General features: G+C 39.9%; 1 protein-coding gene across 5 annotated transcripts in view; it reads left to right on the forward strand.

The window, feature by feature from the left end:
• uggt2 (UDP-glucose glycoprotein glucosyltransferase 2) overlaps positions 1-12,148 on the forward strand; it is a 34,562-nt gene that overhangs the window by 8,015 nt on the left and 14,399 nt on the right. For all 5 annotated transcript variants that reach the window (XM_044015044.1, XM_044015074.1, XM_044015050.1 and 2 more), the window contains exons 17-30: positions 209-340; positions 456-620; positions 1,180-1,303; positions 1,384-1,482; positions 3,291-3,385; positions 3,763-3,969; positions 6,743-6,874; positions 7,387-7,517; positions 8,410-8,505; positions 8,713-8,815; positions 9,408-9,487; positions 11,117-11,306; positions 11,434-11,592; positions 11,767-11,852. In XM_044015044.1, the coding sequence (XP_043870979.1) occupies positions 209-340; positions 456-620; positions 1,180-1,303; positions 1,384-1,482; positions 3,291-3,385; positions 3,763-3,969; positions 6,743-6,874; positions 7,387-7,517; positions 8,410-8,505; positions 8,713-8,815; positions 9,408-9,487; positions 11,117-11,306; positions 11,434-11,592; positions 11,767-11,852 (1,799 nt within the window). The remainder of the gene's footprint in view (positions 1-208; positions 341-455; positions 621-1,179; positions 1,304-1,383; positions 1,483-3,290; positions 3,386-3,762; positions 3,970-6,742; positions 6,875-7,386; positions 7,518-8,409; positions 8,506-8,712; positions 8,816-9,407; positions 9,488-11,116; positions 11,307-11,433; positions 11,593-11,766; positions 11,853-12,148) is intronic.

Consider the following 12,148-nt stretch of genomic DNA (forward strand, 5'->3'; position numbering starts at 1 on the left):
CTGATTTAAATTTGTTATAGTCTGGCTGGATCATTATGCGTGTGTAAAAAAAAACATCAAGAAGCACACTACATTATTACTGTCCCTTGGAAATCAGTTGTTTCACTGTTTTTTCAGTTATCCTTTAACTAGATGGGTCAGTGGATTGTGCTCGTCGATTCAAACTGGTAAATGTTAACTTTTGATTTGACTTGCCACTATCTTGCAGCTGTACAGCAAAATAGATGTTGGGGAGTTGCTGACTGTTGATGCACTCACAAGTTTCCTGAAGAGAAAATTTCCAAGTGCCAATGCTAAAAGGATTCTAGGTGCTGAGTCGGAGTATGATTACACAAGGAAGGTAAAGGAATTGTTTTCTCCTTTATCTTTGTTTCCATTGGAATTAAGTCATTACTTAATCATTGATTAAATGGGTGCAACAGCCCAGGATTAAGTCCATGTTTTATTTGTTTCAGGATGGTGCTTTGTTCTACAAAAAGAGTGGCCTAGGTGCTTTACCTCTGGCTTTATTTAATGGAGTTCCTCTGAGCCCAGATGAGATGGACCCAGATGAGCTTGAGACCATCATCCTACAGCGCATAATGGACACCACCACCACCTTCCAGAGAGCTGTCTATATGGTATGATTCATCAGTTAAGGAGGAGAGACACTCCTCATACTAATCACCCTACCAGAATTTAAGAACATATTAGATACGTACACATGCATGAGTGGAAGTAAACAAACTATACTAGGTTGTCACTCATGCATTGTATGCACATTTTCCACACTAGCTTGGAGTTACTGTTTGGTGGATTAGGAAGTGGCCTGCAATAGTGTTGTTTGACAGATTTCGAAACCAAGTAATACAATACAGAATTAGATAAAATTTTAATGGTTTATTGCAGCAGCAGAGTATAAAATATAGGCTAAGCCAGCATTGCAAGTGGTAATGTGGTAAATAATTTAAGTATTGATCAATAGCCATCTTGCTTTTTGCTAGCTTTGCTAGATAGCAGGACCATTTGCAGCTTAAAATTTCCTCCCCAGCTCTCCACATCATTGTGATTGTACATTTCTACACTTGCATGTTAATTGTTCAGATGTAAGCTATACACAAGAATGGATTGGATAATCCATTCTTATGCATTGATGCCCTCAGTGACACATTTCTCATGTAGTTTGTCCTTTGCCCATAGGGTCAGTTAACTGAGGGCTCAGATGTGGTGGACTATCTAATGGAGCAGGCCAATGTTGTCCCCAGGATGAACCCACTGATTTTAAACACAGACAGAAAGTACCTAGACTTCACTGCCACGCCAGGTGACCTTTGCAACTCATCATACACCATCCAGCAACAATTCACTCTCTCAGATTTTTACTTTCCTTGTCTTGCTTTGCAGTTGTAGATGATTGGGAGGACACAGATGTGTTTTCATTCTTGGATTCCAGAGACAAGACAGCTATAGTGGCAAAGAGAATGAAATACTTTACAAATAAGGGTAAGCCTTTACCTGTGATATTATGCCTTGCTTTCCTAATGAGCACAATATCAGATCAATGCAAACCATATCATTTTCAGTTACATTTGCTTTGCAACAGCACAAATGACATATTCAAGCATTTGCATCTTGTCATTGAAAGTGGAACAGCCATTGCACATTTGCTTGTTAAAATGAATGAAAAATGAATTCTCCATGCCTTTACTGGTCTATAAAAGTGGGATTTCGACCTTTGTTAGAGTGGCCAGGCTGTGTCTCCAACACGATATTTGCTGGGCCTGTTTATTGGCTTTCAGCCAGCAGTCTAAATGACTATAAGTGCTGCATTTCGCAGCTCAGACTGGAGAAATGTAGGTGTCTCATTCAGACTGAGATGGCTGATTGCCATTGTGTCACTGTGGGCAAGCTAACCGTCTGACCAAGGGGAATATAACAATGATTAGTGACAGAATTCTCCTAATATACTCATCCCTCTTACAGATGTCGTATTCTCCTTTGGTTCTCCTCCACCAATATTACATTCACTGTCATGACTGTACCTCATTTTCTGTTTTACTTGCATCTAATTGTCGAAGTGTAGCCCAAATTAGAAATCTTTTAAATAATTACCCCCCTCCCTCCAAAATCCACATAAGCATTAATGTTGACTTTGAGAGCTTCAACATTTTGTCCTCTGCTCTTATTTTTATTATAGATTTGTAAGCCAGCCTCTTAATGCACATGTCTAATCAGCCAATCATGGGGCAGTAACTTGGTGCATAAAAGCATGCAGACAGTCAAGAATTTGGTTTTTGTCCAAACTCACAACATAATACAGAAGGAGTGTGATTTAAGTGACTTTAATGGTGGAATGATTGCTGGGATCAGATGAGTGATTCAGTGATTAGCATCACTTTCGCAAAATGTTTTTTAAATGGAAGCATTCAAAGAAGAATGGCCAGTGGTGGTGTTTGAGTAGAACAGGAGCCTTGGACAGCTCTAATAATTTGTTACAACTGAGCTAATGCAGAAGAGCATCTCTGAACATGCCACAAATCAATGCCAAAACTATGAGAGGGTTAGCTTCAAGAGCAGACCATATTGGCTTCCACCCCTGTCAGCTGAAACAACAGGAACGTGATGCTACAGAGCACTAACTCATCAAACCCTAGACAGCAGAAGATTGCAGAACCATCCACTGATCTAAAAGGGTCTTGATTTGCGCTGCAACAAACCAGTAGATGACAGAGTCTGAATTTGGTGTAAACAACATGAGCTGTGAATTTACTATAAATGTATGTTTTCTCCACACTTGGTGTAAACACCACAGCCTACCTTTGTATTTTTTGCAGTGCATCCCTCTGTGATCACAGTCTACCCATCTTAATGCCTTCCTCCTGTAAATGTCACAAAACACACATCAGCGCAAGCTGGTTCCACCTCGTTCACTTTACTTCAGTGGCCTCCAGGCGCTAGATCTCAGTTTGATAGAGCATCTTTAGAATGTGGTGGAATTGATCCATTCACAGCGTGACCATGCAGGACGTCAATATGGAGCACAAAATCAAAGGAATATTTCCAGCACCTCTATCTGCTGCACTGGGGACACAGGGTTTGTACGCAGTATTAGAAAGTTGAAATGAGTAAAGTGGCCACTGGATGCCTTTCTGTTGCAGTTAAAGCCAGGAAAGTTGGAGCTTTTCTTGACCAGAATATTTCAGTCACTGCTTAAGATGTGTGACAACAGCAAGGCAAGCTTAATTGAATGTAGCGTGATAAGTGTGATACTTACTGTATTTTAATATGACGAGTTTGCTCTTCTATCTTAGATGGGGATGGAATGAGTCCTGCGACTATGTGGATAGTTGGGGATTTTGAGAGGTCCTCAGGAAGAAAGCTGTTGCTCAATGCTCTGAAACATATGGTAAGTACCATCATATTGTCTCTCCATCCTGTATTCTCATGATGTGTGTGGTTTTGACAATGCATCACAAGCCTCAAATTCTTGTAAGGACCTTTGACACATACATTGCATTCAAGCAGAAAAAAATAACACAATGCATTATAATTGCTCAGTAATTAGTCCTTCAGTCCTTCCTTTATTCTGCAGTTATCACAAAATTCATCAATCCATACATTTCTAAAGTGAATTGTTTCCTGTTAACATGTTGCATGTTAGTCATGGAAATAATGTTATCTTCTGGTAGAATAAAATAGGAAAAACACTCCCTTCCTCAGTGACACCATATTTGTGGGAATTATACCACTGCTGTTTGTGTGTCTGTCTGTGTGTGTGAGCAGAAAGCCAGCCGAGGAGTGCGTGTTGGAGTGATAGATAACCCCAGTGGAAAGCCTAGCAAAGATAACACAGTGCTGTACCGGGCTATCTGGGCCTCTTTCGTCACCCAGAAGACCAAGGCTACACTAGAGTTTGTGCAAAAACTCCTGAAAGAAGAAAGTAGCCAGCTCCTCCAGAAGGGGACCAAGATGAAGGAGTTACTGATGCAGGTAAAGGAGAGATTAAGAAATGCACGACTGCTTTGTGCCACTTCAGACTCCAAACATTTTGCATTCTTTTTATATTTTAGTCATACACTGGAACACATTTTACATCTGTGCTTTTGCAATCAGCTAAAAGTTCTGTAGCACTGTGTGTTCATTTTCTCGCATCTTAGGTGGTTTGCCAAAGATATAATAATAAAATGTTGAGTTATAATTACCTTCTTATGACATACAGTACATTCAAGCACTTTTATTTTTATGTAGTAAGTGTATTGATTCGTGTTTCGTCATCTTGATCAGATTGTTGGTAGATAATTGTTTGTCTTAATCAGTTGAGTTCTTGTAAATCTGTTAAGGTATTGACTTGATATCAATCAATCTGACTGACAGATTCTGATTGGTCATAGCAATAATATTGTTGGTAGTTAATTGGTTCCTGACAGAAAGCTGCATTTTCTGTGTGGACATCTTTGTGTACAAGGATCCATGTTTAGCAAAGTAAAGGCATCAGTGAAAGAGTATTACATAAGCAAGTGAGATGTTATGATATATATTTTAAACTGGGTTTCATTCTGAAAATCCAGTTGGTGAAAACTGAGGCATAAAAATAAGCTTAAAGCAAACACCTTCAGTTTTCCAGGTTTTACATTACATAGTATAATGTCTCTGTGTGATTTGAAATAGAAGCATTGGAAAATAAATATCCAAGATTGTTTCGAGTCATGGAATCTGAAATCTATTCTAATTTGTTATTTATTCATGAGGCAAACACCCTCACACATCTTTTAATGGAAAGGAAATGTTGTTTGGAGAGTTTGTTCAAGTACATTCCTTCGAATGTGTTGCGCTGTTGTTGCTTTCCCCTTCTGTACAGTTCCTCCCAAAGCAGTTTAATGGGGTTTAGGTCTGGAGACTGTGCTGCTCTTCCATCATTTGAAACCACAGTTTACTTCATTTCTTCTAATGGTTTGGGTCATTATCTTGCTGTAGGATGAACCTCTAACCAAACAGGCTATCTTCCTCTGTTTCTTTTCCTCTCAATGCTTGTGCAGTGCTGGTTCCTGCTGTACACTTTTGTCCTAATAATGCATCAGAGGGTGTAGTAATGGATTATTCTAACACTTTCTTTAGTAATTAACAGCATTTAAGGAAGCTGGAGACATTGTTTGCATTGCCTCATTCATTTATTTTAATCACTGCAGAAAAGCTGTAAGTTCCTGAATGGCCTGTTTATTTAAAATATCAATTTTAGTGAACTAATTTGTTTTGGGTTTTTTTACCTTTGTACCGTTAAAGGTCTTCCACTCAACTTAAAGTGATTACATTTCAATAAAAAGAATGAGGGCTTTTAAATGGAATGGAAGTGTTTGTTAAATAAAGTCTTTCTTTTTTAAAGTCATTGATTTGCAACACTCACTGCAATAGACTAACACAAGCAGCGATTTTAAAGGGATAACTGTCAGAACATGAGAAGTAAAGCAAAAGCTCTCTGGTCTGATTTTTATTGTTTCATGATATATATTGTCATATTTTCTATACCTGTGAATATCTAGTGAAATGTAGTAGGTGAGTTAGTTTGTAACTGGAACTCTTTCAAATTTTAGTATCTGACTTAATCTTGGTCCTGTTGATTGTATCAATGTGTGTTTCTTAATGAAATAGAAGGAATGGTTGCATTTGGTATCATAAGAATTCATAAGCATTATGGTAAACACCGGGAAGATGAAGGTTGGATACAACCACTTGCAGAGATTTGTCTGGCCCTGCTTTCTTGATTAAAGCACACAGCTGGAGAGAAAATGGTGATGGATGACTTCAAATTCTTATTCCTCTCTTTGAACAGAATACACTGTGAGCATGCATTATGCTCCACTGTCTGTGGATATCAAGCCAAACAGTCTACGCACTAAAAGTTCCGCTTGATCTGTCAGGAGGACTAACAGTAGGCAGGCTCTGCTCCACACTGAATCTTTAAGTAAAAAGCACTGGTGGAAATCTGGTCTCGAGGACCTGATGAGTAGCCGAGTTCCTGCTCACTCTTTCTTTGTGTGAGCGACATGTGCTCAGCCAAGCCTGACCGACAGTCTGCTGCAGAAAGCAGTTCACAACCACCACTGTTCTCTTTGCTGTGGTGGGCAATATCCACCCACGTAGCATTGCACATAAGAAAACACATTCTCAGGCATTAATCAGCTGACAGGAAAGCCCATATCTCTCCCATCAGGATAAGTCATACAGCACAGTCAGGTTACGTTTGGGACCAACCATAACAAACTTCCCTGCAGTTATACCAGCCTTAAACAATAGGGAGACAATCGGCTGGAAATAGCAATAGAAAGCTAGGCAAGAGATGGCTGTGTGAGTTGAGACCCAGAGTCAAGGGATATGAGTTTATTATTGGCGGCCAGACAGACTTGCTGACTGGATTGTGCTGACATTATTGGTATTTCACCTGTTCTCCTGAGGAGTGAAATGTTAGAGAAACTAATAACTTGACTCCACAAACCTCCAAACTCCCACCCCTAATTTGTTTATGGACAAAATGGCAGAGGCTTAATTAATAGCTGGTTATATTAATTACAAATTGATTAATCTCATTTTCTCGTATGTGCATTTCTGACAGCTCGTTCCTCTGGCTGAATTATTTTATGTTTGAAAATTGCAGTGATTGCACTGATGTAAGGCATCAATGTTATTGTGAATAATTGCTCTGCCTCGTGCATCATTCCTTACGCCAATGCATCACTTTGACAATTTTTGTTTTTTTTCCTCACAATAGGGCATGGATGCCGATGCCTTCGAGAAAAAGTTCAACACATTGGAAGTAGATTTTATCCGCAGTCAACAGTTGTTCTGTCGAGATGTCATGAGACTGAGTCCTGGAGAGCGGGCAGTGGTCAGCAACGGCAGGGTGAGTGGACTTTATATACAACATATTGTCAGCAAGGATACATTGGTTGGTGTTTGCTACAGTGGAGTCGGATGCTCTTAGAATTCACGAGAGGGAAAAACTTCCCAAGTGCAGTAGCTGAGTGCTTCCTTAACACTGTCCAATCAGCTTGATGTCTGTTTCTCAAAGGTCACAGGCAGCACAGGCAGTGTTTGTGTATGTGTCTCTGTATCTACTGGCTGTATGTGCATGTACTGTCTAAGCAGAAGTGTTGCTGACAATTAGAGATAAAGAAGCTAGCCTCTGAGATGGCAGTAACAATTAATATCATTTTACAGTCCTCTGCTGCGGTGGCACAGCTCTACTCCCAAAATAGAAAGGAAGAGGCCACATCACTGACTGCCATGACTTTAAGTGGAGAAAACATTACAATAACATTAAATTTAACTTCCCTTTGGCAAGTAGTAAATAATACATGCTGAGAAATGAATTGGAAAATTCATATTCTGACTGCATTATTTTCTCCGTGTTAGATCCTTGGTCCGTTTGAAGAGCTGGAAGAATTCACTGTGGAGGATTTCCAATTGCTGGAGAAAATTACACTGAGTGGTTCTGCAGAGAAAGTCAAAGCCAGAGTGATGCAGATGGAGCTGAAGCCAAAGCAGTATGTATTGCATCCGTTTCAATCTTATTTGACACAACATATTTTTCCTTTCCCTCAGGACATTTTTGGTTTCCTTTTAATGCATATTGTTATATATTCTATTTGTTTTTAAGGATCTGTAAACAAAAATGCCTCTAAAGGGATGTGACTAAAAACCGAACAGTCACTCTAATGGAATGGTCACTCCATAACTGTGCTGCAAAGATGCAGTAAGAGAACATGCAAAAATAACACATGCATCTCAGTAACTCTCCTTTAGTCAGACATATATGGTGGCATAGCTAGATGACCCAGTGAGCCATTCAGAACGAAAACACCAGGCATTGCTCAGCACCTGGCTGAATCCTGGATGAAACCATCCCTGTGGTGATGCACATGGTGGCTGGGAGAAGGAAACTGGTCAGACTGGAGAGAAAGATGAATCTCTTTAGCTCAACAATGTCCCCAAGCATGTAAGCAAGGCAATGATGGAGTGGCACAAAGCTTTGACTTCCTTTGAGTGACCCAGTCAATAGATACCTGAATACAGCAGCTCACGGATGCTTATTTTTCAGTCTGACAGAGCATTTAGATGAACTGCCTGGAAGAATGAGATACAGCAGGTGTGCAAATCTCATAGAGAGAGAGACCTACCCCAAAATAATGAAAGCTTAATCTGTCCCCAATAGGCTTGAATCAATAAATTTTAATCAATAGCATGAATAGTCAGAATATATATTCTGAAGATACTGTATGAAAAGTGAGGGCAATGTCATTCTCTCAGTTAAAAGTAGGCGTCATTGATTTGTGAGGCTACCTTGTTAACAGCTTGTGTGAGCTCTATTTGACATCTCTCCTAACATGTATGATTGATAAGTGAGTGAGTGACCCTACTACACCTCTTTTCCTTCAGGGCCAGTGACTTAGTCATGAAAGTTGACGCCCTGTTAACTGCTGCCCCAAAAGGAGAAGTCAGGAGGGATGTCCACTTTATCAAAGACAGCCACAGGTGTGCAATTTTTTTTCCTTCTTCCTATTTACTGTTGTGTAAGCACTGCTGCTTCACACTGCTTTTTGTCATAGTGGATCTGAAATTTTGCTTCACCATCATTTCAAGGGGCCAGAAAGGCAAATCTTTTGAATTGCAGTTCTGCTGAATAAGTGTTGTATAACCTTTGTTGCTGAATTCGCTCTGATGTGCTGGTCTCCTCCTCAGTATCCTGCATCTCTCACCACGTGAACATGAGGTGTGCTATGATGTGGTGGCTATCGTCGATCCCCTCAGTAGGGAGGCACAGAAGATGTCCTCTCTGTTGATTGTAAGCGGCATTATTCTCTCTGTACTTCTTTTTCTTCTCTAAAGTGTTTAATCTAAATTATACTATACAATTTTCTGTAGATAGTATTGTTTTAAAAGCATCCATTATGTGCTAAAAGTATTATGCGCTATCCTTGTTTGACCTGAAGAAGTTATATTGAAACCTATTCTTTAGCTTTGTTTCACCAAAGCCCACTGGCTGTCTGCAGCTTCTTGCTGGAGGCTTGCTGTGGCGAAGAATTTGACTTGGGAATATATGGAAATATGAGTCACCCTGTCTTTTTCAAGCAGCCAGCAAGACTGTCACCTTCACTAGCTGTTGTTTGCAGTGTAGGCTCTTCAGTAGTCTTCTGCAGTATGCAGTAGGAAGTACAATACCCGCATATCAGCAACATAGCTGGTTGCAAGTGAGGCAGCTCAACTCATTATTTTTGACCACTGTTATGTCATGAAAAATGTTGTGTAAGAATGTCTGTGTTATGTGTCATTTGAGAACCTTGAGTATAGTAAGAATACTAACTGAAAGCTGTCTTCAGCCATTTTGTTGAGTGAATATGAGTCTACCTGGGACTCTTCTTCTGTGACTCTTGCAGGTGCTCAGTCAAGTGGTCAATGTGAGACTGCAGGTGTTTATGAATTGTAGGGCCAAGTTGTCCGAGATGCCCCTCAAGAGGTAAGCTCCAGCCCCATCAGTAATTAAATTTTCCTGTTTGGCTTGTTTGTGTATCCTTTGTCCACAGAAGACTTGGCATCTCTGCCTCACTCCATCCCTTTGTTAAATTATACTGCACAGATGCAATCTGCTTAATAACACCACCTTATTGCTTTGGGCCTCCCCTCACATCTCTGGTTAAATTGCTTACAGCTTGCACCTTTGCAGCTCAAGTCATGCAGTAAAAACAACAACTAATGAAACATTGAATCCGTCCATTACACCCATAACTTTTGTAAATGTTAGTCATAATGTAATTTGAGGTGTTTCATCTTTATTTGACTTAATTTTTCCATAACACATTCAGTTATCTCAATTTATCTCAGTATAAAATGGTGGAAAATTTCCATGAAATGTGCGCTCACTTTAGAAAATCTAGTGCAATTGACCTTATTGAAAAAATCCCACTCCTACAAACAACCTCACAAATCGCATCCCTCATCCATCAACCCTCCATCACACTTCACCTGAGAGACAGCTGCATGTAATGATGTTTTAATGATATTTTAGATAGATAAAGAATTCTACTTAGAAATATTAATACAAAAAAATGAGAAAATAGAAATCGTACATACTCTGTCAACCATATAATACCGCTGCAGAAGGGATTTCCTTTTTTAATGGCAAAATATCATTAAGAAACAAACATTGTAGCTAATATTACGATTTTATCATTAAATATCATAATGATCATGTCTAGTTTTAAATAACAGATGCCATACTATAGCCTTGGTAATCCTTCCTATAGTCCAACCTTGGTGATACAGTTCTGCATCAGTGAATTCATTTTGTCAACTGTAATATTTCTCTCAGTGATAGTGAGGCCATAGGGCTGCTCATCTTCTTGCTCTTTTCTTTTCCTGGAAAATTGTTCATCTGACAAAATAGAATCAATTGAATGAAGACAGTGTACTTGGCCCCCACTGTACCTCCTCCTTAACTGCAACCTTTCCTCCACCTCCTCCCAGTGCTGCGGTAGCAGCTCCCACCTCTCCCTGCAGTCAACAACCCCAATTTAGCCAGTCTGCTCTGGGCCAAAGAAACATAGCTGTTGTAGTGGGAATTAAGTTTTGACAAATGTCCTTGTGAGTCAATGTAGTGATTCACATTTAAGTAAAAGAGAGCATTTTAAATAAAAAGATAATCAGTTTATTATCTTTCACATTACCTGCACTCATTATGACTCCTGTGGGTCAGAGGGCACACTGAAAAGCAATTAGCATAAACATTAGCCTGGAGCAGGCTTTTTCAACAACTCTAGTTATAGTTATATAATGAGTACAGAGAGCAATTGTGTAACATAGACTGTTGCACTTATTTATTTTACTGGCTGATAGGGAACACTGGCAGTATTAAATCCCCCTCTTTGAAGAGATTTTATAACCATCATTAAACGGCACATCTCCTGATCCAGAAAGACTATTGTCCAACTTGTCTTCATTTTGCCGTTTGTTGGGAAGAAGTTCTGCAACATACCCAACATTTTAGGCCTCGTCAATTTGTTGAAACCATTTTGAAATATGGTGCTCAAGTGCAATTCATTGGCAAACATTTATATTTTGATCATCCTCTGCTTATTTGTCTCTGCAGCTTTTACCGCTTTGTCTTGGAGTCGGATGTGCTTTTCTTAGCCAATGACACAGTGTCTCCAGGACCGGTTGCTCGCTTTATGGACCTCCCAGAATCTCCACTTCTCACCCTTAATATGATCACACCAGAGAGCTGGATGGTGCAGGCAGTGCGCAGTCCTCATGACTTGGACAACATCCACCTGCAGGAGGTAGTATCCTACTCTTATATTCAGTACTTAGTTCCTATTCGTTTCACCCCTTAGGTAGGTTTGAAGTATTTCCTCTCTATCATTTCCCCACTGATTTGTCATTGTGCAATTTGTGGTTTTGCTCCAGGTGAATGGGGTTGTGACGGCAGAGTATGAACTGGAGCACCTTTTGCTGGAGGGTCACTGCTTTGACCTGTCAACTGGCCAGCCTCCCCGTGGACTCCAGTTTACACTGGGCATGAGTCGAGACCCACTCATGTATGACACTATTGTCATGGCTAACCTGGTCAGTAATCTCTCTCTTTTATACCAGTATTACCAAGACAGTTTTTTTTTTTGTTTTTTTTTACATCCTGTGTATAGCAGTTAATTCCAGTAGTAAAGAAATGTCTGGTGTCAGGTTTGAGAAAACAAGTGTGAATTGTGTTCTTACTATAAATTTTTAACAATACAATAACAGGGATATTTCCAGCTGAAAGCCAATCCTGGTGCTTGGATCCTGAAGTTACGTAAAGGACGATCAGAGGACATCTATCAGGTTCTCGCGTGAGTATTTTCCTGGGAGTCCTGTCCCATTCCATCTCATCCTATACAGAAAACGCTTAGATGGATGATGATACTATTTAACAGACTTCATCAGCAGCTCAGCTTCAAGGTTGCTCTCAGTTACCTCTTTTTTCTATACCAGTAGGTATGTACAGTAACTGATCACTATGGAAACATGGAGAGCTGCTGGTACTAGCAGCTCAAGGTTTTGATGAATGCAGGGAGTTCTGCTCAACACAGTGGGGAGAGAGACAGATAGGAGGAAAAGGATGCTATTAAAGAAAAGGCAGAGTGCA

Source organism: Solea senegalensis, linkage group LG2, assembly GCF_019176455.1.
Source record: "Solea senegalensis isolate Sse05_10M linkage group LG2, IFAPA_SoseM_1, whole genome shotgun sequence".
Lineage (NCBI taxonomy): Eukaryota > Metazoa > Chordata > Actinopteri > Pleuronectiformes > Soleidae > Solea > Solea senegalensis.